General features: G+C 43.3%; 1 protein-coding gene across 1 annotated transcript in view; it reads left to right on the forward strand.

Annotated features, from left to right (window-relative positions):
- CPED1 (cadherin like and PC-esterase domain containing 1) overlaps positions 1 to 25,549 on the forward strand; it is a 125,152-nt gene that overhangs the window by 39,143 nt on the left and 60,460 nt on the right. The window contains exons 6-17 of the mRNA XM_033162192.1: positions 6,065 to 6,200; positions 7,952 to 8,108; positions 9,361 to 9,503; positions 10,776 to 10,848; positions 11,355 to 11,522; positions 13,620 to 13,724; positions 14,498 to 14,667; positions 16,802 to 16,858; positions 18,073 to 18,137; positions 20,075 to 20,119; positions 20,912 to 21,098; positions 22,514 to 22,682. Coding sequence (XP_033018083.1) covers positions 6,065 to 6,200; positions 7,952 to 8,108; positions 9,361 to 9,503; positions 10,776 to 10,848; positions 11,355 to 11,522; positions 13,620 to 13,724; positions 14,498 to 14,667; positions 16,802 to 16,858; positions 18,073 to 18,137; positions 20,075 to 20,119; positions 20,912 to 21,098; positions 22,514 to 22,682 — 1,475 coding nt within the window. The remainder of the gene's footprint in view (positions 1 to 6,064; positions 6,201 to 7,951; positions 8,109 to 9,360; positions 9,504 to 10,775; positions 10,849 to 11,354; positions 11,523 to 13,619; positions 13,725 to 14,497; positions 14,668 to 16,801; positions 16,859 to 18,072; positions 18,138 to 20,074; positions 20,120 to 20,911; positions 21,099 to 22,513; positions 22,683 to 25,549) is intronic.

Here is a 25,549-nt window from a genome sequence, read left to right on the forward strand (position 1 = left end):
CCCCCCCACCTCGCTGCACCTCCATAATTTCTAGTATTGCTGCATATTGCAATTATCCTATCCTTTCCCATTATTCCCAAATACATATTTTACTGCCGCTTTTCATTCAAATCCTACCTGCGTTTTTAAATGTTTGCAACGACTCTTCAAATTTTCATAGAATTGCAGAATCGTAGAGTGGGAAGGGACCCAAGGGTCATCTAGTCCAACCCCCCTGCAATGGAGGAATTGGTTTGCAATCCTCTTTAAAACCTGCCTCTTCTTGGTATTACTAATTTTCATGGTTAAATTTGCCAGTCAGGGATACAGTGGTACCTCGGGTTACATACGCTTCAGGTTACAAACTCCGCTAACCCAGAAATAACACTTCAGGTTAAGAACTTTGCTTCAGGATAAGAACAGAAATTGTGCTCGGGTGGCGCAGTGGCATTTCTGGTTGCCAGTGTGGTGTAGTGGTTAAGAGCAGTAGACTCGTAATCTGGTTAACCAGGTTCAAATCCAAACTCTTCTTCTTCTCTTCTTGTTTTCTGTAAGATAGAAGTGCTTTATGTATCTGCATTTTAGAGTGCTGCTATCTGACACCCCCAAAAGCAAGATCATTTGGACAATGCTGTTCTGCATTTCCCAAAGCTTATATCCTGTCAGTGTAGCTGAATGGTTGAGGGTTTCATCCTTCTCTTTCTAGTTTTCCTTCCTAACCACTTTGAAAACCATGGATAATTAGAAAACTGTGCTTCAGAACAGTTAGCTTATTCAGTAGATAATTTGACTGGTATGTGCAAACTTTTTCGAAAGGCCAGGCTATTGTGGTTGGAGAAATGAAAGTATTTCTCTCTCTAAGTTAGGCTGTGTTCCATTAAAAAAGAAATGCACGAAGATTTTCTTGCACCTTTTCCAAACATTCGGATAAGGTGGTATAATACTTCCTCTAATATGTAGCTGCTTGCAGACATAATCAATTGATCAGCATTTCTCTTTGCAAAATGTTCAATCTTCTCTCTTAATAAAGATGAGGCATGGGGTGATACAGAGAGATAAGTTAAATTAATTCCCCCAATGCAAGTGTTAAAGCCTTTTTTAACCCCATCCCAGTTTAATCGATATGTCTTCATTGACTTTTTGGATATGGTGGATTAAATAACAGAAGGGGGAAATGATGAATCAAGACACATTATTTTCCTTATATTCTTGATGTTTGTCAGGGATTTTGGGTGCCAATTCATGCTGCAATGCTCTCTGCTATAAAACAGTGGATTGATAGTTGTCTCTCATATGTGAATAACTGCACGTACTTGGCCAGGAGGACAGGGCTTATGCCCTTTTAATAGTAGTGGAGGAAGAAATTTCAGCAGGTGTAGCTTGCATGGCAAGGGCCCATGCTATAAAATGGCAGGAATGATGTGATACAAGTATATGCGTTCTTTGCCACCCCAATGGGGCAAACTGCACGCTGTAGAGATATAATTTTGGTCACATCAGGGAGAAAAGGATTAAACACCTTCTCCTTTCACTGGTGCTTCAATAAATTGGCTTCCCCACAAATGCCCATCACCAACACTCACAGCTTGGACTATGGGGCTCGGATGGTGGATTTGACATGTACTGACTGTGTAGCTTGGCTCTTGAAGCCCCTGATAGGTGCTCAGTGTTACGTATTCAGTGGGCTGTGTTTACCTGAGTTTGAGTCTGGATTAAGGATTCTGAGCCCCTGTGTTCTGATTTGATACATGATATCCAATCACAGAACATTTCAGAATTTGGGCCTCTGCTATTGGCCCTTAAACTCTGAGTCATGATTCGCAGCTTGGAAGTTCAGACAGCCAATCACCTTGGGAGTGGGAGTGGCCTAGGCCTTCAGAAATGTGTATAAGCAGTTGCTTTCCCCTTGTTGTCCAGTTCTGTTAGTTCAATAAAAGTTATTGCTGTTATCTCTGTGTTCCTCGTGGGAACCCACTTACACCACTCAGGTCGTGGCATCTCTTCAGACACCTAATTCAGCAGCCGTGCTAGAGCCATTCTCATGTAAAATGAGGCAAAACGTGATTTGATTTGATTTGTATCTCTCACTCTTGTTGGCAAGCGTGGCAGCAAGCAAACTGTTACCAGAGAAAGCTGCTCAACTTCCTAAAGGGAAGCACTGTGGCTGAAATGTTCAGGAAATTCAAAATAAGATAGGGGCACCCACTTCTGCCTTCTTGATTTTTCACAAACCCACAGATCTTACTTTACAGGGGCATCCTGATTCTCTTCCTATCCTAATGAAGTGTCTCCGTGTTCTCATTCAGGCCGATGAGAGGAAACCGGCATTCCTTCACACGAGCAGCTGCTAGCTATACAAAAAAGAACTTCCAATACTATCCTCTCACAGCCACACCCTTGAATAAACCTAAGATGGAATAATGGCCGATTACCTTGACACATTCTCCTTTGTGGGACGAGTCATTAGGCAGGACATAGATCTTCATAATTTTTGCAGAGAAAAGTATCATTGGGTCTCTCTCCTCCACCCCACCCCACCCTATACTGACAGGATTGCACTGTGACACATTTATTGTAGAATAATCTTCTGCGGGCCAGAGCACACTTCATCGGACGCATGAAATGTTACGCTCATTTGGCAGCTGTAGATATAGCTCTTGAAGTCTTTACAGAAGATTTGATCTATAAAACAAATGCAGAACATTTGCCCTGTTACTCGGGAGGAGGAGGCAACGTTATTCAGAGTGCTCTTGAGCAATTACGTCATTGCTTCTGTTCTGAAATATTGTAAAGTCCTGTTGTTCATGGTATAGCACGGCAGGTAATAATCATAACTGTGATCAGATCATTGTGGCCTTGTATGCAGTTGCCAAGGAACTTTGGAATGTGCATTCCTTTGAATAATATTTTGCCACCAATTCCTCATTCCTGTGCAATAATTAGACATCCTGCAGCCTCAATTATGTTCTTAGATTGGCATGCTGAAATAAAGTGCATCTGTTTAAGCAGACATTATATTAATCACTTAATAAGCTTAGCCCTGTGTGGTCTCGTGTTAAGTAATGAGATCTGGGAATAATAAGGACAGCTTGACTTCTCTCTTAAGCATTAAGAAATGTCTAAAAATGGACTTTGCTGCAGTTAATAATAAAAAAAAAACCACACCACATATGAACAAAAAAGGCTTTGTCACAAAAGAGTGGGGAAGGGAAAGGGAGAGCACGCCCTCTACTGGCAGACCCCATTACAATACGGTTGCAGTCTCATCACTGAAGATAAACTTATGTGAAGCAATTTATTGGTGCTATACCAGAAGCATTTAATTCAACTGATTGGCAGCATTCCATCGATTTGATTACTTATATAAAACGTCAGATATGTTCACTTCCTACCCCGCCATTTTGTGGAATGTGTAAAGCATATCATAATTCCCATCATGGAAATACAGTGGTACCTCTGGTTAAGTACTTACTTCATTCCGGATGTCCGTTCTTAACCTGAAGCTGTTCTTAACCTGAAGCACCACTTTAGCTAATGGGGCCTCCCGCTGCCACCCAATTTCTGTTCTTATCCTGAAGCAAAGTTCTTAACCTGAAGCGTTATTTTTGGGTTAGCGGTGTCTGTAACCTGAAGCGTATGTAACCTGAAGCATATGTAACCTGAGGTAGAAGAAGAAGAAGAAGAAGAAGAAGAAGAAGAAGAAGAAGAAGAAGAAGAAGAAGAAGAAGAAGAAGAAGAGTTTGGATTTGATATCCCACTTTTCACTACCCAAAGGAGTCTCAAAGCAGCTAACATTCTCCTTTCCCTTCCCCCCCCCCCACAACAAACACTCTGTGAGGTGAGTGGGGCTGAGAGACTTCAGAGAAGTGTGACTAGCCCAAGGTCACCCAGCAGCTGCATGTGGAGGAGTGGAGACACGAACCCGGTTCCCCAGATTACAAGTATACCAATCTTAACCACTACACCACACTGACAGGTACCACTGTAGATGACTCTTTCAGCCTTATCTAGTGCATGTTTACTTTAGAAGTCCCAAGGTGTTCGGAGGAGCCTACTCTCAGGAAAGTGTGCATATTGGATCACAGCCTCAAGAACGTAATTGTGGGGTTTAACCATTTTAAGGAATTTGGGTATGCCAAACTTTCCTTGGTTTTATTCTGGATGGGTGCAATACGTGGCATGCTTATTTCAGAATAAATCCCACTAAAGTCAGTGGGACCTATTCTATAACCCAGTCCAATGCATCTTTAATTATAAGTCAGATAAATTTTTGTTGTGCTAGGCAAAGGCTATGGCATCATCCAAAGTAGGGTGGGTGGGGAAAACAGCAGTCACTACATTTGCAGTAAAACCACGATCAGATCCACTGACATTTCTTACTTTTTCTTTTTTTCTCTCTCTTTCTTTTTTAGGTCATTTCTCTGCCTACTCTCTGTTTTTTTTTTTTAAGGAATTGATTTATTTGGGAACTTTGCGTACGTTCTCTCAAAATCAGCAGCAACAACCAAAAATGATACATTGCACAATTTTTTTTAAAAAAGGAAGTTAATAAAAAGACATATATATATTTGGTTTTTCAGATTAAAGTTTTACAATCACATATCCAACATACAACATAAAAATAAGATTCCAAAGAATCTCCTGCACTTCCCTCCACCCCTTTGTGGGTCTTATTTTTAATCATTTCCTCCTGCATCTTTTATGATAATCCAAATCCATTCCATCTCCATTATGTCCAAAATTCACCATTAAACTACAAGTGTTATTCCAATCCCACTAACGATTACAGCTGTTTACAAAAAATTTTTTAGGATAAATTATAAATTTCCCCCATTACTTATAAAAATTTTGGTCTTCCTGATTTCTTATTCTTCTGGTCATTTTTGCCATTTTGGTATATTCCATCAACTTTATATGCCATTCTTCTCTGGTCGGGGCTTTATCTTCTTTCCATCCCTGGTCCCATAACATCTGCGCAGCTGTGGTCGCATACATAAATAGTCTTTTCTGCTCCATTGGAATTTCAGCACCTAAAATCCCTAAAAGAAAGGCTTTGGGGTTGTTTTTTTTTAGAAAAAGTTATTTTAAACATTTCCCCCCCGATTCATTACAGTGGTGCCCCGCTAGACGAAAATAATTCTGCAGTTTTTTCATCTAGTGAAGCGGCAATGCAAACCGTGGTTTTCACTAGACGAAAAAAAAAACGGGGCAGCCTTCCGCTAGATGAATGCCTTCGTCTAGCGAGGCATTCGTCTAGCGGGGCACCACTGTATATATCATATCCACCGAAATTTCTGATTACACAGAATAAAACGTAATTCTCAAATAAAATGTGCAAACTAGATCTCAGAGTCCCCATTGCAACTGACTGTTATGTTTGTAGAATCATAGAATTGTAGAGTTGGAAGGCACCACAAGGGTCTTCTACTCCAACCCACTTGCAATTCAGGAATCTTTTGCCCAAGGTGGGACTTGAACCCACAACCCTAAGATTAAGAGTCTAGTGTTCTGCCGACTGAGCTATCCCAGCAGTTACTGCCACAGCCACCTCAGTCTGCCCTCATCCCCCCCCCCCGCCTTCCTGCCAGCTTTCTTATATCCAGTCCAAGGAGTGGCACTGCTTATCCACTTTGTCTTCTTTAATCTCGGTGTTCCCCTTGCAGAACTCAGGATGGAGGGAGATGGGGACAAAGCTAGAATTAGTGGGCTCTGCCTTTCGTTGACTCTGGCTCCACTTCATGTTGGCCTCCCTGTCTTCTTCCCCATCAGTTTCACTGAGCATGAGCCACTACAGATGGTCTTGGAAGACCAGCGCCTTGCCACTTTGAATTAAGTTAAGACTGTAAGGGCCTGACAAAGTGTCTGAAAATCTTCCACCACTGAAAATCTTATATAAGCCACTCTGTGTCTCCTGTAAGAAGAACAGGGCATGAGCATAATAAATAAAATATAAGGTGGAATAATAAGGCACTCTGTGTATACAGAGAAATGTTAAAGTGGAAAATAATAACAAAACTTTGCAATTCCCGAAAAGAGAGGCGCCAACTCCTTTAACGATCTTCTTGTTTTCATTCCTTCTCCTCAGATGTGCATCTTCCAGTTGCCCTTTCTGCCTGCCCCGAATCGAACATTGCGCCTCTTCATACCGTGAAGTCCCAAGACGATAACAAAAGGACAAGTTTTACACAAATGTTGCATCGGCCGATCGAGAACTCTCAGCAGTAAGAGACTGGTGTTCTGTTCTTAATAACTGCATCCACATGGGTTGAACTCGATGCTACATTTCTCCCGTGATGTATTTGGATTCCTTTATGATGCCAGTTTTGGAACTGGGAGGGGTATTTGCAAGGAACCGTTCCCTAAACAAGGCTGCCTTCAGATGTCAGATAGTTGTTTGTTTCCTTGACTTCTGATGGGAGGGCGTTCCACAGGGCGGGCGCCACTACCGAGAAGGCCCTCTGCCTGGTTCCCTGTAACCTCACTTCTCGGAGGGAGGGAACCGCCAGAAGGCCCTCGGAGTTGGACCTCAGTGTCTGGACTGAATGATGGGGGTGGAGATGCTCCTTCAGGTATACTGGGCTGAGGCCGTTTAGGGCAGTGTTTTTCAACCACTGTTCCGCGGCACACTAGTGTGCCGCGAGATGTTGCCTGGTGTGCCGTGGGAAAAATTGAAAAATTCAAGAGAATTACTTTTTATATAGTCAATATAGGCACAGAGTTAATTTTTTTAACATTTTCTAATGGTGGTGTGCCTCGTGATTTTTTCATGAAACAAGTGTGCCTTTGGCCCAAAAAGGTTGAAAAACACTGGTTTAGGGCTTTAGAGTTCAGCACCAACACTTTGAATTGTGCTCAGAAATGTACTGGGAGCCAATGTAGGTCTTTCAGGACCTGTGTTATACTGAGCTATACTATGTGAATGAGCCTATCCTCGTCCCATGCTCACATGCAGTGGCGCTGACTTGGGCCCCAGGTTATGGGTGCCCAGGGTGTGTGACATCATGACGTTACACGCACCCCCTGGCTTTGGAACCTGACTTCCAGTCCCACTAAAAGTCAGGTTCCAAGACCTTGGATGGCATCTCTGCGGTCTCGTGAGGCCTCAGACGTGACTTCCGGTGTTTCGTGAGGCACCAGAAGTTGCGTCGGGGCCCCCACAGTGGGTGCTCGGACACCCAGAGCCCCCTATAGTTGGCTCCCCTTCTCCCATACAACCACTTTTCTCTCCCCCATCGTTGTGGCTGCAAGGAGAACATCTGAGGCTTTCGCTTCTGCTTTTGTTCAACCACAACTTGTCATGTCATCTGAACGGACAAAACTGTGGCTAATGTTAACTATGGCTTGCATTAAGCAAGCAAATATCGACCGTATGGCTAAACTGGTGTTTAGCATAGCATCAAATCGAGAGCCAGTGTGGTGTAGTGGTTAAGAGCGGTAGACTCGTAATCTGGGGAACCGGGTTCGCGTCTCCGCTCCTCCACGTGCAGCTGCTGGGTGACCTTGGGCTAGTCACACTTCTCTGAAGTCTCTCAGCCTCACTCACCTCACAGAGTGTTTGTTGTGGGGGAGGAAGGGAAAGGAGAATGTTAGCCGCTTTGAGACTCCTTCGGGTAGTGATAAAGCGGGATATCAAATCCAAACTCTTCTTCTTCTTCTTCTTCTTCAAAATGTGGCCGGTGTGTCCAAATTGGAGCACGCTGGTTCTGCAGGCTTTTGGGTATATTGCTGCCATGTGAAATGGAGGGCGAAGGTTGGTGTCTGAATTGTGCAGTGAGATATTTTCAAACTATGGGTCCTCAGAAGATGGGTACCATTTTGGCACCATTTTGGCACCATTTCAGCAGGAAAATGTTTGCACCAGCACTGAGGAACATAACGTGAAGCATTTTTGTTCCAGTTAAATAGTAAGGGAAGTTAACTTTTGATAGAAAAGGAAGCAGCCCTTGCCTAACATTTTCTTGAAATTTTCCAGGCATCCGTCACCCGTTAAAGACACCTTTAAAATTCAAGACATTTCAGTCATCATCAAAGTGTACGTGCTGGTGACATCTTTAACACCTCTGCGGGCATTCATTCATTCAACTGCTGTCGTCTGGTATCCGCCCAAGAAGAAGCTCTTTTCAGTCAAGGTAAGCCTGTGCTTTCATCTTCATTTCAGTTTTTATTACCAAAGAGCTTGAAAAACGCTTGGTTTGTTTTATTTTCCCACTTGTGTAAGGAGCTCTTTGCATCTTATCCACCGTGCACTGAAATGAAAGGTGGTTTTATAAATGTGCAGGCGAGAGTGTTCAGATTTTGAAATCGGCTAGAGGTGTGCAGAATACAATAGGACTATTTCTTTCTTTCTTTTTAAGTTCCCACCCATGTTTTTCTCTGTCTATCATTTCCACCCTTTGAGACTTTGACCAGATAGTGGTACAGCCAGTTCCTTCAGCATCCAGTAAGATGCTGATAGTATTTTAGGTTCCTTATTTCAGCCAGGCTGCATATTACAGATATACCGTATTTTTCGCTCCATAGGGCGCACCGGACCATAGGGCGCACCTCGTTTTTAGAGGAGGAAACCCAGAAAATTTTTTCCCCCTGGTTTTCCTCCTCTAAAAGCCCTGTTTTTTTGAGGATCAGCTAAACGTTATGCAGCTTTTTTGCAAAGGGAAAAGCCCTGGTTTTTTTGAGAATCAGCTAAAAGTTTTGCAGCTTTTTGGCAAAGGAAAAACCCCTGTTTTTTTGAGGATCAGCTAAAAGTTTTGCAGCTTTTTTGCAAAGGGAAAAACCCTGTTTTTTGAGGATCAGCTAAAAGTTTTGCAGCTTTTTTTGCAAATGTGGAAAAGCAAAGCTCCTTTTGCAAAGGGGGAAAAGCAAATTTTTATGGGGTTCAACTCACATTTCTGCAGCTTCTAAAGGAAAGGGAGCCTTTTCTACAGTTTCCAGACAGATAATCTAATCAGCCAGTCACATGTCGCTGGGGAAACAAACAACCTTCCTCTGCAGCACATTCAACAAAGGAGGGCGGGGCAAGAGGGTAGGGCTGAAAGGGAGCCGGGGACTCTTATCTCTCTCCTGATCTCTTGCTGATCAGCTGCTGAGCGGGGTCCTTTGCAACACCCCCTTTTCTCTTTGTAAAATAAAAAGCATGCTCCTCTTTCGGCCCCTGGGCAATTCAGCTCCAGGGACCACCATTCGCTCCATAAGACGCACAGATATTTCCCCTTACTTTTTAGGAGGAAAAAAGTGCGTATTATGGAGCGAAAAATATGGTAATCTTGGATCTCGTCTCTTGCTGGGCTGTGGCTTCACAAATTTCACGAAGATGAAAAAAATGCAACATAATTCAGGGTTTTGAAAGCTCCTGCATTATTTTTTCCCCCTTTTCATTTGCAGCTGCAAGCCTTTTTCGAAACCGTCTTGAAAGGCAGTTCCCCACAGCAGGCGCTGGAGGACATGAAAGAAGCAATAACCAAACTCTTATTGATAACTGAGGTTTTTAGTGAAGCCCCTTCTTCCGGACCAAAGGCCTCCAGCCAGTAAGGAAATTGAAGCACACAAATTGAAATAAGCTAAATTTTCTTAGAGATGCTCTTGGGAATATGAGGGTGCCTTGAACCCGGCTTCCAAAGTCTGGGACATAATGGAGCCATGTAGCTTTGCCTTGATGGGTTTATTTGAACGCTCAGAGTCTAAAACAGGGATAAATACAGAAAGAAGTATCTGTTGGTAAGGAGAAAGACTTTGCTTTTTTAAAAAAAAATATCTTCTTGGAATCTGCTATCTGAAGCCACTGAACACTTTCCAAAGTGTTTTGTTCCTTCCTGGTTAAAGTATTGTGGCAGGTAACCCCAATCTCTGAGCGGTGCGAGATTCCAGGGTTTCCAGGCTCGGTTTCCTCTGAATGAGGGTCAGCAGAGATTGTGGTGTCTTTATAATATCTGGTTTATTTACACATATATACAACTTGAGCTACAGTGGAGGGGCTCACAGCCTCAACCAGAGCCAGCATGGTGTAGTGGTTAAGAGTGGTATACTCGTAATCTGGGGAACCGGATTCGCGTCTCCACTCCTCCACATGCAGCTGCTGGGTGACCTTGGGCTAGTCACACTTCTCTGAAGTCTCTCAGCCCCACTCACCTCACAGAGTGTTTGTTCCTATCTGAAGAAGTGTGCATGCACACGAAAGCTCATACCAGGAACAAACTCAGTTGGTCTCTAGGTGCTACTAGAAAGAATTTTCGATTTTGTTGTGGGGGAGGAAGGGAAAGGAGAATGTTAGCCGCTTTGAGACTCCTTCGGGTAGTGATAAAGCGGGATATCAAATCCAAACTCTTCTTCAACACCCCAAGAGGATCTTGCTTCTACCATTGCCCCTGCTTTTGATTCCAGCAGAAATCAGACTCGGCTCTCACTCTCTGCCTTCTCAGCCTGTTGCCTTGCTGCCAGTTTCTAATTCACATAATTCAACTCTCAATTCTGGCCTTTGTCTTTCTAACTACCACCCATTTTTGGTCTGGCACAGAGTCACTTCCTTTGTTACCTTAATGGCCCATAGTTAGAGGACCATTATCTCTCCAGGAAGCTAGCCTGGCTATTCCAGGATTTGAATCCTGGTTTCATGCATACAATCTATCTCCGCCCTCCCCTACAAAAACAAACAAACAGAAAAGACCCCTCGCAGCAGTATTACTCACAATAGGAAAGGGGGGCTTTCTGAGAGAGACGTAGTGCATTTTGAAATCTGTATCTTAGGTCATTGCCTCCTTTGAAGACAGAACCCACTCTTCGTTTCTGTCATCTTATTTCAGGTGCAGTTCCTGCTTTCAGATGCTAACCTTTGACGTTGGGCTCAGCCGCTCTATGGATCCGGTTGTTCTTGAGGTAGGCAAGCGTCGGCAGCATTTTCCCACATGGGCAGCTGCCTGTGGCTAAGCGAGAGGAAATCCTATAGGAATTCCCAGTAAAGTTGCCTTATACTTCAGAAACCACGGTGCTTTAAAGCATCGCACTGGAATGGTGAACATAAAAGTAAACCCAGAAACATTAACATGAAAGTGCTGCATCACCCGTACAGGGCTATCTCCATCCCCACAAGTCAATTTAGCCTGGATCTGAAAGTCTATGCATGTTGTCAGCCCTTCCAGAGGGACAATTGATGTGTCACAGATGGACTCAGTGTGACTCGGAATTGGGCACCTCCCTTGGGCACCCAGACTTGCTTTGGGCTCCTAGCTTGTGTGTTTACTATCATGATCATTGCCCATATTCCGGTCTGATAAACAAGCCCAGATGGATTCTATATTTACGGTCAAACTATAGGTACTGAGAGCAGCGATGAATATTCATCTCCGAATGAGTTAATAACCTTAAGCTCATAACCTTCCTAGGTACATGAACACTTTGATTTTCAAGCTGACGGAGAGTCGGATTTTCAGGACCAAACTGTTAAAGAAACCCTTCTTGGAGATACTTTCAGAATTCTCTTATCAAATCAGTCATCTTCCTCTACTTTCTTTGAGGCTTTGCAGAATGCTTACCGATCAGCAGGGATTAAGGTATTGGTAGATCCGTTTATCTATTATTTATTAAACTTATTAGTCGCTTTAAAAAAACAACACCAAACAATATGATCACCCTGTAAAATATCTGTGCTTTTCTGTGTTTGTTCAGCATAAGTGTAAGACTATATTCCTGCCAACCCAGACACTTCTTTCTCAAAAATCCTCTGCTGCTCTCGACCATGTTTAACTTGGCACCAGTGCTAACCATGGTTATTGTTAATGCTACTCTATTTTAACTCAGAGGTGGGTCATGTCTTGTGCTATGAGGCAGGGATAGGAGGTTCCAGAAACATGCTGCTGGCATGAAGTAGAATATCATATGTTCAGATAGTGTACTCACTCTGTTTCTAGTATTCTGTTTATTTTAAGCACAATCCTGAACATGGTTTGCATTCTGTTATTATATTGGGGAAAATCATTTGGCCTTCTTCAACAGGCAGGAGAAGTTAGGAAAGTCTAGGCTGACAATCCTCCAAACCATGGATCATTTCAGCCTTTCCTATATATCTCGGATGGCTCATTCAGTAGAGCACGAGACTCTTAATATGGATTCAGGCTCCATGTTGGGCAAAAAGATTCCTGCATTGCAGGGGGTTGGACTAGATGGCCATTGTGGTCCCTTCCAACTCTATGGTTCTATGATGTATTTGCAGCTGTGCATCCAATATCCCAATCCTAAACTCATTTACTCGATTTCAGAAAGCAGATACAAACCATACACTTAAAGCACACCAGTACACATTTATTTACAATGGGGACATGGGTGGCACTGTAGTCTAAACCACTGAGCCTCTTGGGCTTGCCAATCAGAAGGTCAATGGTTCGAATCCCCATGGCAGAGTGAGCTCCCGTTGCTCTGTCCCAGCTCCTGCCAACCTAGCAGTTCAAAAGCACAAGATAAATGGCGTTTCCCTGCGCTCTGGCTTGCGTGGCAATGTCCCTCCCTCCCATGAAGAATAACGACACACGAGACATTGATATCGAATTAATGGGCGTAAAAGGCCACAACTTTATTGATTACGGATGTTGAGCAGTATTGGCTTAGGCATTGGACCCCTAACCACTATATCTGACCCCAACCCGGGTGTTGGAAGTCCGTGAAGGGTTAACCACCAAGGGGAGCTCAACTGATGCTTATCAAGTGGAACTCCCCTTGGGATCACCGTTGGGGCGTGCCTTGGGCCCTAACCTCCCTAGGCTTCGGACGGGGTCACACCCCCGGAATCCTTTAACAGAATACCCTTCCAATGAGGGGCAGGTGATGGTGCTACCTTCCCTTTCCACCTCTATTGCTGATGTCCAATGCCTAACCACCAAACCAAAGTTGTGATGAATTGCTACGAGGTAGGTGAAAAAACCTGATTTGGCTAGTCCAAATGGGAAAAAGTCCTACCAGGCCCCCCAGCCAACTGGGGCGACCAACCGAGGTCCATAGCAAGGTCAAGAGCTAACCTAAAGGGTGGGTGGGCAGGAGAACCGGTGAAGCTGGGGGGCAGAGAAGGAGAGGGGGAAGGATTCCCGCCGCCTCGCATTTAAAGGGGCCATAGTCCCGCCCTTCTGGCGACCAGATTGGTCAGCCTGCGGGCTTGAGCGGCGGGAATCCGACCAATCACGCAGGGGCTCTGAATCAGCCCCTGCGTGCGTGCTCGGTGCGTGACGCCCGTGACGCCACCTCCTGCAGATGAGCGAAAGTGGCTTTCCATCACGATGTTCCATTGCACCAGAAGCAGTTTAGTCCTGCTGGCCACATGACCCGGAAAGCTGTCTGTGGACAAACACCGGCTCCTTCGGCCTGAAAGTGAAATGAGCACTGCAACCCCATAGTCACCTTTGACTGGACTTAACTGTTCAGGGTTCCTTGACCTTTTTACCTTACACATTTACAACACATGACTGCCAACAAAGAAATATGGGAGCTATAGTTTGTTAAGAATGTTAGGAATTGTTGCTAGATTCAAGTAATAAAACTTTTTATTGGTCAAGGAGTCAGGGTGCCAGTAGCAGAGAGCTGTTTGCCTCAGAACGTATGTACTTTGCCTTAGGACCCAAGGTTTCTCCTACTGCCTATGATCTTCTGCTTTCCTTTCACAGGAAGAGCATCTCCCAAAGGAATCTGACCACTGTCTGACTTTAAAAGAACTAAACCCACTGATCAATTTTGTAAAAGAGCTGCAGAATCTAGGACAATATGAAGTGGTAAGCCAACATTTGTGGTTTTGTTTTATAGCAAGTCTTTTTTTGTCAATGTGAATATTTCCCCACATACCTTTGATATGATTTTTATTCACCATAGCAGGGAAAAAGAAAATAGAGGAGAGTATGTCTTATTTTTTTAAAACGAGTAAGAGATACAAATACTTATCAGGGTGTACTTGTAATTTCACAAGGGCCGTATAGTGTTGGATTAAATCTTTTAGTGTGGCAGCACCTATAATTTTGACCTCCCTGCCTATTGACATTAAACAGGCATTCTCACTATCATTTTCGGTGCCAGCAGCTGATTTTTTATTTCAACCTACACAGTTGTATAATTTAGTTAGCTCTATTTCCTTTAAAAGATTTGCTGATTTTGCGTTCTGTTGATAATTATTTTACGTATATTTTTAAACAGCTTTGTGGCTTTAACTGGTTTATTGGTAATTAAACTATGTACACCACATAAACAACTATCTGACTTTTAGAAGACATCTGAAGGCAGCCCTGTTTAGGGAAGTTTATAGTGTTTGATGGTTTTATTGTGTTTTTAATATTCTGTTGGAAGCCGCCCAGAGTGGCTGGGGAGGCTTACCCAGATGGGCGGGGTATGAGTAATAAATTTGTTGTTGTTGTTGTTGTTGTTGTTGTTGTTGTTGTTGTTATCATTATCATTATTGAGTTTTATGATTAAGCAGTCTATAAATATTTCTACAACTATAAATCAACTGCATGTCTTATCTAATCTGATCCACATTCACTTTTCCCCCTTTTAGCTATTCCCCTCCGTTGTTCCCAAGACCCATTTTTTGATGCATGACCTTTATCGTATGGTGAATCCGGGGGAAAAGCTTGGCTCGATTCTGGCTGTGCATTGGCTCCTTTCAAATTTACTTGAACAGATGCACGTCATTAACAAAGTACCACGTGCAAACCTTCCAAAGAGGTAAGGTCGCAATTCGATCCTATTTCTGGGTTTAGAGATTGATTCCATGAAAAGATGACAACCCTTTGGACTTCGACAATGACACACTTTATTGCATCGAATCATACAGTTGGAAGGGACCCCTAGGGTCATCTAGTCAAATACAAACGCAAATACCTTTATTGGCATTATGAGTTAAAACATTTCAAAACACTAGGATAAATTTAAAAGGGATAAGAGTGAGGCTGTCGAGGATCACAAGGTACTCGATTGTTCTACTTCACCCTGTCTATTTCATAGAGCAGGGGTAGGCAAACTAAGGGCCGGGGGCCAGATCCAGCCCAATCGCCTTCTAAATCTGGACCGTGGACCATCCTGGAATCAGCGTGTTTTTACATGAGTAGAATGTGTCCTTTTATTTAAAATGCATCTCTGGGTTATTTGTGGGGCATTCGTTCATATTTTCCCCCCCAAAATATAGTCCGGCCCCCCACAAGGCCTGAGGGACAGTGGACTGGCCCCCTGCTGAAAAAGTTTGCTGACCCCTGCCCTAGAGGGATGATTAATTAAGAACCCTTTCGGGTAAGATGGAGGTTAAAAAGGAAGCCACTGGGGCAGTAACGTCCTTCTCCCCATCTGCTAGGATGGCTTTCTCTCGGAGCTGTGGGTTGCAAGTCCCATATCTTGCTCAGCAGCTGGTCCAACCCCCTGCAATCTAGGAATCCTGCACACAGCTATCCCTAGGTGGGTGGCTTCAAACCACTTCTAGTTAACAGCCAGACGCACTGACCCATTATATATCAATATCCATTTCCAGGCTAGGGCTACAATGGAGTTGTCATTTGAGTTCCAGTTCTGGCTCATTATCTTCAGTAATCCATTAGATCAGAATGCCAACGTGTGTGTGTGTGTGTGTGTGTGTGTGTGTGTGTGTTTAAATGGAACTTTTTAGCAGTTTTAACAGAGTTTGAGGTGTTTTCTCTGCAGGAGAAGCAAGGGAGAAAAATCAAATAAACGGAAAGGAGGCAAGATTGATCTGACCCAGGCCTGTTTTCCCAAGAATACCGAGCCATATTAAAACACCAAAATCTAATAAATTAGGTTGGCATAACAATCTTGCAATTCTCTCTGCTTGCCCAGCACATAGCATCGCTGCTCAGAAAAAGTCATAGGAGCATATTATCCATTTAATGGTCATTTTAAAATGTTTTTTGAAGATTTCACAAAAGGAGCTTCAGATGACACATAAAGGTAAAGGTAAAGGGACCCCTGACCATCAGGTCCAGTCGTGTCCGAGTCTGGGGTTGCGGCGCTCATCTCGCATTACTGGCAGAGGGAGCGGGCGTACAGCTTCCGGGTCATGTGGCCAGCATGACAAAGCCACTTCTGGCGAACCAGAGCAGCGCACGGAAACGCCGTTTACCTTCCCGCTGGAGCGGTCCCTATTTATCTACTTGCACTTTTTGAGGGTGCTTTCGAACTGCTAGGTGGGCAGGAGCTGGGACCGAGCAACGGGAGCTCACCCCGTGGCAGGGATTCGAACCGCCGACCTTCTGATCAGCAAGGCCTAGATTCTGTGGTTTAACCCACAGCGCCACCTGGGTCCACAAATGACACATAATCCCCCCCCCAAAAAAACCCCACCCAAGATTGGTGTTAGTGTGGCATAAAATTGTGCCTAGTTTCTTTGCTTCGGGGGGGGGGGGAATCATTTTGATAAAAGATAGCCAAAGACTGATCAGTGGCAACTACACAACTAAACCAAACAGACATTGATACAGTAATTTGAATAATATCTCCCATTAGAGTGAATGAGCAGTTTCCCCACAATTCACATTGTAGTGGGGGGTGGGGTGGGTTTGTGTGTGCAATCGGGAAGTAGAGTGGTCATGACCACATTTGGCTTTGGCTTATTACCCACAAAGGAATGCAGTTCACTGTTATAAGATAGCAATTATTGATAACGTCTATAGAATATATGTAAGACAAGAAGAATGCCATAGGATCCACGTGACTTGGTTCTGTAAATCACATTTCTAATATTAGACCAATGTTTCTTTGCAGCTGGGCAAGGCAAAGATGTTCCTGTTAGATCCTTACACTTCTAGCACTATGAATCAAGGACTTTTAAGAATTGTTTACTCTTTTTCCACAGGCAAAACAAGGATTCCAGAAACATGCCTTGGGTGAAAACCAAACGGTCAAGCCTTAGGTGAGAATTTAAAATCATGTGTTTATATGTGCTGAAAGTTGCCCAGAGTGGCTGGGGAAACCCAGCCAGATGGGTGGGGTATAAATAAAATAATAATAATAATAATAATAATAATAATAATAATAATAATAATAAGAAGAAGAAGAAGAAGAAGAAGAAGAAGAAGAAGAAGTAGTAGTATATAGCAAATTTATAAACCACACTTGTTGTTGTTTTCTGTTTTTATCTTGTATTTTTATGCTGTGAACTGCCCTGAGATCTATTGATGGAGGGTGGTATATAATAATAATAATAATAATAATAATAATAATAATAATAATAATAATAATAATGGAAATGACCCCTTGGTGGTTAAGTCCAGTCAGAGGCGACTATGGTGTACAGAGCTCATCTCGCTTCAGGCCGAGGGAGCTGGTGTTTGTCCACAGACAGCTTTCCGGGTCATGTGGCCAGCATGACTAAACCGCTTTTGGTGCAACAGGACACATGACGGAAAACAGAGCTCATGGAGACCGCCACAGCAATAATGGGCACAGATTCAGTCACTGCACAACCTCCATATGCATCAACTGAGTGTGTACTAACTTCTCCTACAAGTCCTGTTGAACTGAGTGGGAGGTTGCACAGCAGTCCTAGGGAACTTCATTTGTGAATCATTTCTGTGAATCATTTATCAGTAGCAGTGATTAGGGTCATCAGAATTGCGTAGCAGAATTTGATCACGTGGTCCAGCATTCACATATTTTAGAAACTCACAAGCAGAACATGATTGTGACAACTTTTTTTTTTTGTCCCAACACTGTAGGGAAAATCAAGCCTCTGGGGGAAAAAAACTGACAAATGTAATTTTGCATATGCAATGGGAACTTTTCCCTGAATGAATTTTTAAATCATTATTAATGGAATACCATGAAAAATATATATGATCCATGCTAGATTAAATTATATTACCTTTCCCTATAAAGAGTATTGGAGCAAAGACCATCGACTAAGGTCAAGCTCTATTTCCTTTATGGGTTCCTTTACTATTCCAGATTAGCTTCTTCCATTTTATTAATGTCAGCAGTTACCAAAATAATTCTAGTGAAAGGAAAGTACTTTGTGGGGGGGGGGAGTAAGGGGAGGGGGAAGAAACCTCACAGCAGTGTTGCATGCAGATGTTTTCCTTCCTTGCACTTGTTAGCTTAGAAATCTCTTTGCTGTTTCATCATTAGGACTGGTTACTCAGAGAAGGGTGGCTTGAAAACAAGATCTCCTGCAATTAGAGAAAAACATGAAGGTAATAAAGTTTGTTTTCTCTCTCTCTCTCTCATTCTATTTGCAGTGGGGCGGGGGGGGGAATCACTTATGGGCAGAGCAGTATGAAGGCCATGTAGCCAAACTGAAGCAGCCAAGTAGAATATGGTGTAGTGGTTAAGAGCGGTAGGCTCGTAATCTGGGGAACCGGGTTCATGTCTCAACTCCTCCACATGCAGTTGCTGGGTGACCTTGGGCTAGTCACACTTCTTTCAAGTCTCTCAGCCCCACTCACCTCACAGAGTGTTTGTTGTGGGGGAGGAAGGGAAAGGAGAATGTTAGCCGCTTTGAGACTCCTTCGGGTAATGATAAAGCGGGATATCAAATCCAAACTCTTCTTCTTCTTCTTATGTGACCTATGAGAACAGCAAAATAACCAGACTGTACAACGGTGATGGGATAAAATCAGGCCAAATCTTTATTGACAGCAGCAGGCAGGGCAAAGGTTGGCATGGCATTGGGTCCTGGGATCAGTTGATCATTCCACAAGCCCCATGTTGGTGAAATGGATCTGCTGGGTTTGAATCACTCCAAACCTCTATAAAAAAAATTCCTTCCAGTAGCACCTTAGAGATCAAATAAGTTTGTTATTGGTATGAGCTTTTGTGTGCATGCACACTTCTTCAGATACAGGGTGTATCTGAAGAAGTGTGCATGCACACGAAGGCTCATACCAATAACAAACTTAGTTGGTCTCTAAGGTGCTACTGGAAGGATTTTTTTATTTTATTTTGTTTCTACTATGGCAGACCAACAGGGCTACCTACCTGTAATCCAAACCTATATGACAGGAGTTGGCCAGTGTTGAACCTTGTCGTGGTGCAAGCCAAGCAAGCAAGGTCTCACTGGGGGACCAGGGTGCAGATTCCAACCAGGCAGATACTGAACCCACATTTGGGTTTTGCCATGGTCAATCCTCCCCTCAGGCCCCTTATAGGGGGGGCCTATACTATGTTGATCCTGCCCAATGCTATTTCCTCCCTCAAACAAACAACGTTCTTCCACCTAACAAAGGAAAGACATAATTTCACTGAAGCAAAGGCAAAAAAAAAAAAAAAAACCAGCCAAGTGCCAATCAGCTTGAGAGGGGGGGGGAATCATTTTCCCTCCCCGCTGCAGCCAGGGCTCATGGGACAGCTTTTTCCCCATGAGCCCATCACACAGAGAAGATACTGGGCAAAAAACCATTGCCCAGTATTTTGCTGCAATCTATGGGCCACAGCACCGCGGGGCAAAGGTGTCCTGTGCTTATTGGGCACAAGACAGGGCTTAACAGCAGTCACCTGAGTGTTGTCATTTACAGATTCCATCCTGACCATTCTTGGTTATTTAGTGTGGGAAATGTGACTGTGCTGGTTCCGTGAACAAATTTTGGGTGGTCCTTGCGATGTTATTGCATGAGTCCAACATTTTATCTCCCCCTGCCACTAAAATGGCCCCTACACAGTGCTTTTCTTCCCTCTTTGAATAAGGATGTCCATTTATTCCCTCTAAGACTGTTGCTTCTTGAAATATGTTTAGGAAAAGTACCGTCCAATCCTATCATATTGGTCTCTCTGTGGCTTTTGGCCGTGATTATCAGAAATGTTTTATAACTGACATGGTTGTTCTGCAGATACTGGCAGAGTTATTTGCCATGATACATCCCGGACATATCTGGAATACTGTGGTTGGCTGCGGTGTCCGGGCAGGAAAATATCTGGGAAAATCTGGATGTATGGCAGCTGTTTGTGCTGATTTTCCATAAAAGTAGCACAAAAATGGTGATTTCTGCAACAACAACAAAAAAAGCTCCACCTTTTTTCTTTTTTCATTGTTTGAAATATGGCAACCCAATGATATTTTTATTTCTTCTCAGATGCAGACATATGTAGTGGCGGTGTCACAAACCATCCTGAATTGTGTTTGTTTATCCTCTAGGTTTGCGTTTTTTAAATCTGGCTGATGAAATACACTGCAGTCATGGTAAGTCAAACCTAAGATTTTGTCATTAGGTGGCGCTCATTCAACAAAATTGCACGCTGTATTTGTGTAACCTTTTTGGAGGGTGATTTTTGCTTTCACTAGTTGCTTGGGTAAAATAAATATTTAGGCACTGAGAAATACTAATGATGGATTTATAAACCTATAAGGAAACAAAACATCATCTACTTTCAGTCTCCTTCTTCCAATATGGTAACTACCTTGCAAATCGATTCATTTTCAAGACTGCCATCATTAGCCACATTTTCCCTCACAAATGTTTCAGTTAATCTGTGGGAAAATCTTTTACCACTCTAATCTATACTAATTGTACAAAGATCTTACTACATGTGCTGCTGGGGGAAGAACCATGAAACTGCCCGTCAGAAACAGTTTGGATGACAGTGGTACCTTGGAAGTAGAATGGAATCCGTTCCGGAAGTCCGTTCGATTTCCAAAACATTCGGAAACCAAGGCATGGTTTCTGATTGGCTGCGGGAAGCTCCTGCAGCCAATCGGAAGCCGCGTCGAACATTCGGGTTCCAAAGAACGTCCACAAACCGGAACAATCACAGCGTTCAGGAGCCAAAATGTTCAACTCACAAGGCATTCGGGATCCAAGGTACGACTGTATTTAAAACCTGATTTATTTATTTTCCAATTTCATATGCAAAAAATAAAAATTAAAAAATTATGCCTGACAGAAGGGAATACAATTCGGCCAAGAATAAGGAGTCAAGTCATTGATAATGCCCAATTGCTTATTTAAAAAATTGATTTCCCTTTTTGTAACAGATAAAGATTCCCTACCTCATATCAAGCAGATCTCCACCAATCCACATTTGGATTTAAATCCTAATTTTGACCCAAAGATCAAGGAATACTACTCTGAAGTCCCATTTGATGTGGTGACAATAAATATTAGAGCAGAGCCTGCAAACTGTCGCTGTGAAGTCCACCTCGATGAGAAGAACGGACCAAGGTATTTTGGGAGAGTGGGCTATTATTCAAAAGGCATGGAGTTAAAAACAAAAACACACACACAAATCCTAGTGATAAGACAATGTGTGTGAAATCCAAGTAAGTTATACTCAGATGAGACTCATCAACTTTAATGGACATAAGGAGATTGATTTCGGTGGATCTGCTCCAACAATGACTTAGTTGTCCATCACTCAATAGTCTTGCCTCTTAGCAGATTTCTCCATACTACTATCCCTAACTGGTTTGGTAGTTCGCATGGAGAAGAGCATGCTGCTTCACATGGAAGATTTGTCAGGTGGCGCAGCTTCCAAGGTGCCCCTTTAAGCAGCCTTGTGGGGCAGTTTGCTCCAATAAATTGGCCCTGATGCTGTGGTGCTCTTCATATGACTTTATGTATAGGGATGTGGGTGGTGCTGTGGTCTAAACCACTGAGCCTCTTGGGCTTGCCAGTGAGAAGGCTGGTGGTTCGAATCCGCATGACGGTGGTGAGCTCCCGTTGCTCTGTCCCAGCTTCTGCCAACCTAGCAGTTTGAAATCATGCCAGTGCAAGTAGATAAATAGGTACCACTGCGGCGGGAAGGTAAATCGCGTTTCCGTGCACTCTGGCTTTCGCCACGGTGTTCCGTTATGCCAGAAGTGGTTTAGTCATGCTGGCCACATGACCCAAAAAGCTGTCTGTGGACAAACGCCAGCTCCCTTGGCCTGAAAGCGAGATGAGCACCACAACCCCATAGTCGTATTTGACTGGACTTAACCATCCAGGGGTCCTTTACCTTTTTTTTAACCTATGACTTGATGTGTATGCAGATTTGCCGCAGCAGGCTTTGACCTGGGTATGTTAATGACTCTACAATCCCTATGCATATGCATGTACAAGTTGCAGAACAGGTAGACTCTGTGTACATAGCCCAGAGACCTCCAGAAGCAAGCTATGAATAATGAGCCCAGCTTGCATCATGCTGTAGACTTGTACCCATGCCCAATTGGGTCAGAACTGGTTGTTCATGCGTAGATTGGGGAATGGGGCTTGCTGCCATGGTCTCCCTCTGCATTATGTACATGTATGCTCATTCAGTAACACAAACAATGCTTTGTAGTGGAATCATGCAGATTGCTAAAGGTAGAAACCAAAATATGCTCTACCCCTGTGTTTTATGAATTCAAATAAACATCTCTGCTGAAAACCATGGAGATCTCAAATCCAGACATATAGAACTAAAAAAGCATTGGGAATGTTAATGAGAAAAGACAGAAAGACAAAGGTGCCTATCATCAGATAAACCTTCAGTTCATCTATAATCTTTTTTAAAAAAAAACTTAAAAGTTTTTATGGCCTCCGGTGATCAGTTATAAAGTGCACAGGTTGCTCTACTTTTCACTGATATTTTCTTGCTATTGTGCTTTTTTAAACAGTGTTGCAAATTACCCTCTTGGACTAGGAATGAACAGAATAAATATCCTGGTAACAGATAGATCTCAATCACCCCACGAGGTTGTGAGCATGTACAAAATCATCATTTACCGAGAAGACCGCCCAAGCTTGCCATTGTTTGACGACTTTATGGTCTGTGGCTTTGTGCAGGTACTGCTTGATTTTGAGGAATAGTAGTAGTAATTTCTCATGTACAACCCTTGTCGCTTCATGCTTTCTTCTCCAGCAAAGTAATCAAATTGTCCTATAATGTTTTAGTATCTCCTCTCTGTTGTCTGTGGATCGCATGTTTTCACTTGCCTCTGCAGTTTCAGTCAATGCTTTTTCTTCTTCCTGGGCCATATTTCTCAGTTCCAAACTGCTACAGAGGCTTCCTACTTTTGCAAGTCCTCAAAAGCAACACCCAAGTGCATGTGGATGATTGTGTGCTTGCATAGTCCCTATTACGTCTGTCCATACAGCAACAGTAGGGCATGTAATTTGCAGCTGATCATAAAATTCTGAACTGTTCCAGGTTAATAATAATAATAATAATAATAATAATAAATTTATACCCCCACCCATCCGGCTGGGTTTCCCCAGCCACTCTGAGCAGCTCCCAACAGAATAGTAAAAACACGACAAAACATCAAACATTAAAAACTTCCCTAAACAGGTCTGCCTTCAGATGTCTTCTAAAAGTCAGATAGTTGTTTATTTCCTTGACATCTGATGGGAGAGCATTCCACAGGGCGGGCACCACCGCCGAGTAGGCCCTCTGCCTGGTTCCCTGTAACCTCACATCTTGCAGTGAGGGAACCACCAGAAGGCCCTCGGAGCTGGACCTCAGTGTCCAGGCTGAACGATAGGGGTGGAGACGCTCCTTTAGGTATACAGGACCGAGGCCATTTAGGGCTTTAAAGGTCAGCACCAACACTTTGAATTGTGCTTAGAAATGTACTGGGAGCCAATGTAGGTCTTTCAGGACCGGTGTTATATGGTCTCGGCGGCCACTCCCAGTCACCAGTCTAGCTGCCGCATTCTGGATTAGTTGTAGTTTGCAGGTCACCTTCAATGGTAGCCCCACATAGAGCTCATTGCAGTAGTCCAAGCAGACCATTGTGAGAACAGGATGCTGGACTAGGTGAGCCATTGGCCTGATCCAGCAGCCTCCTCTTATGTCCTAATGGTCTGGCTTGATAGAAGGCAGATTCTTGTGCCATTTCTTCAAAACTCGCTCACTGTGCAGGTGAAACCATAATAGAGGCGGGAGGGAAGCCATTTTACAAAAGTGACTGACTTTTGGTTAATACACATACTTCATTGTCCAAACGTTGCTTCAGTTCAAATTGTGTTATAGCAGACCGGAATTAAGGCCTTTCAGGAGAACAACAGGAAAACGTCTGTGCAGGTTGTGAGCTTGCAGCATGCCGCTTCAAACATGTTTCTATTTCCATGTACCCAGGGGACCTTTGGGCTTGCATCTTGTGAACAGCAGGCCCCCATGAGACACTGCAAACCGCTTTGAAAATGGAGAAATTCCCAAAGCAGTTTGTGATCCAACACAGCAGCCTGCTATTTAAAGGCGGAAAGCCAAAACTCCCGCGGGGCATGCCCAAGCATTTGGGTGTGCCTGAGCTAGATCCTTGGATCCCGGCCAGTATTTGTATTAATTCCAAGGAAGGCACCCTTTCCGGGAACAAGCCATCCCATTCATCATATATTATTAAAGTGTCTAATGGTTGCTTTTAGGGTTTAGAGAGGCAGCAGGCAAATAAGGTGCTTGTTTGCACACAATAATTTCCCCATAGCTTGAATATTGTAGTGACAGTGTATTTTTTCCCAGTTCTGGCGGGCTTTGCCTGTGCCAGAGATCAGAGGCTTCCATGCCTTTTCTCTCTAGTAACCAGACACCTGTTCTAGGAGCAAAAGGATAAACAGAGAGCAAACGGACGGGGTCTTCTCGGCTAGGCACAACTGGGCTCGTGCATAGGAAGGAAAAGGTCAAAGACAGTGGCGTGGTCTTTTCTCACAGCGGGGTTTTCAGTTGAAAGCCCAATCCTGAGACTCTTCTCTTTCATGTCTAATCCCGTTAGGATATTCAAGTTTCACTGCAAGCTGATACCGTGCTGAAGGGTGCAACACAAAGGGAGAGCTAGGGGATGTTGTTTCCAGTCTGCCAACAATTCTCATGCATTTGAGTAATCCTGGATTAAGTTCAAGGCTATTCAGCGAAGAAGTGTGCAGGTTCCAAAGCTGCGCAGCCCTTAAGAGCACCAAATTATTGTTATTCCTCTTTCTTACAGTACCCATAATATCCTCATTAAAAGCAAATTAGTCGGGGGATAAACTGTTGAGCCTACAATGGCATTTTAAGAAGCATGGGTTTTCCATTGTTTACATTAGACCGACTTGTAGGAGGGTTCCCTGTAAAGAGGTGGCTGTAGGGTTTATGCTGGGTTTCCTTTAGATTGAAAGGACTATGTTTAAAATGTGTGCTTCTGTCTCAGGAAGAAAGAAAGAAAAATGCAATTACAACTTAGGCTCCACATTTCCAGCATCGTATTTCAAATAATTCTGTAGTAACTGTGTAAGGGGCACATGAAAGGAGATGTTGAAGTACACAGACTGGAAAGACTTGTGTGATTATCTTGCAATTCTCTTCACATGTTGCAAATATTAAATTTACCCTCAGTAGAGTGGTCTCCCAAACCAGATTCTGAATCGTCCAATTAAGTTAGAGTAGACCCAATGAAATCTATTGATATAAATGGGTCTACTTTGAGTGTGACTTGATTGGATGCAGCCTATAGTCACCAGTCTAGGAAGTAATAGAATAAAAATGCTACGCTTAAGAAGCCCACATAAGCGTTGTTGTTGTTTCCTAGGCCTGCATCACTGAATAATAGCCCTTAAAAATAATAATTAAATTTCCAAAAAATTTTTTATAAATTAAGTGTCTCCATTAATTAATGAAAAAGTGCACAATTCTCTTTCTCTGCTCCAGTGCCTTCTAAATTGATATGTGCCGCTTTCTG

Source organism: Lacerta agilis, chromosome 10 (genome assembly GCF_009819535.1).
Source record: "Lacerta agilis isolate rLacAgi1 chromosome 10, rLacAgi1.pri, whole genome shotgun sequence".
Lineage (NCBI taxonomy): Eukaryota > Metazoa > Chordata > Lepidosauria > Squamata > Lacertidae > Lacerta > Lacerta agilis.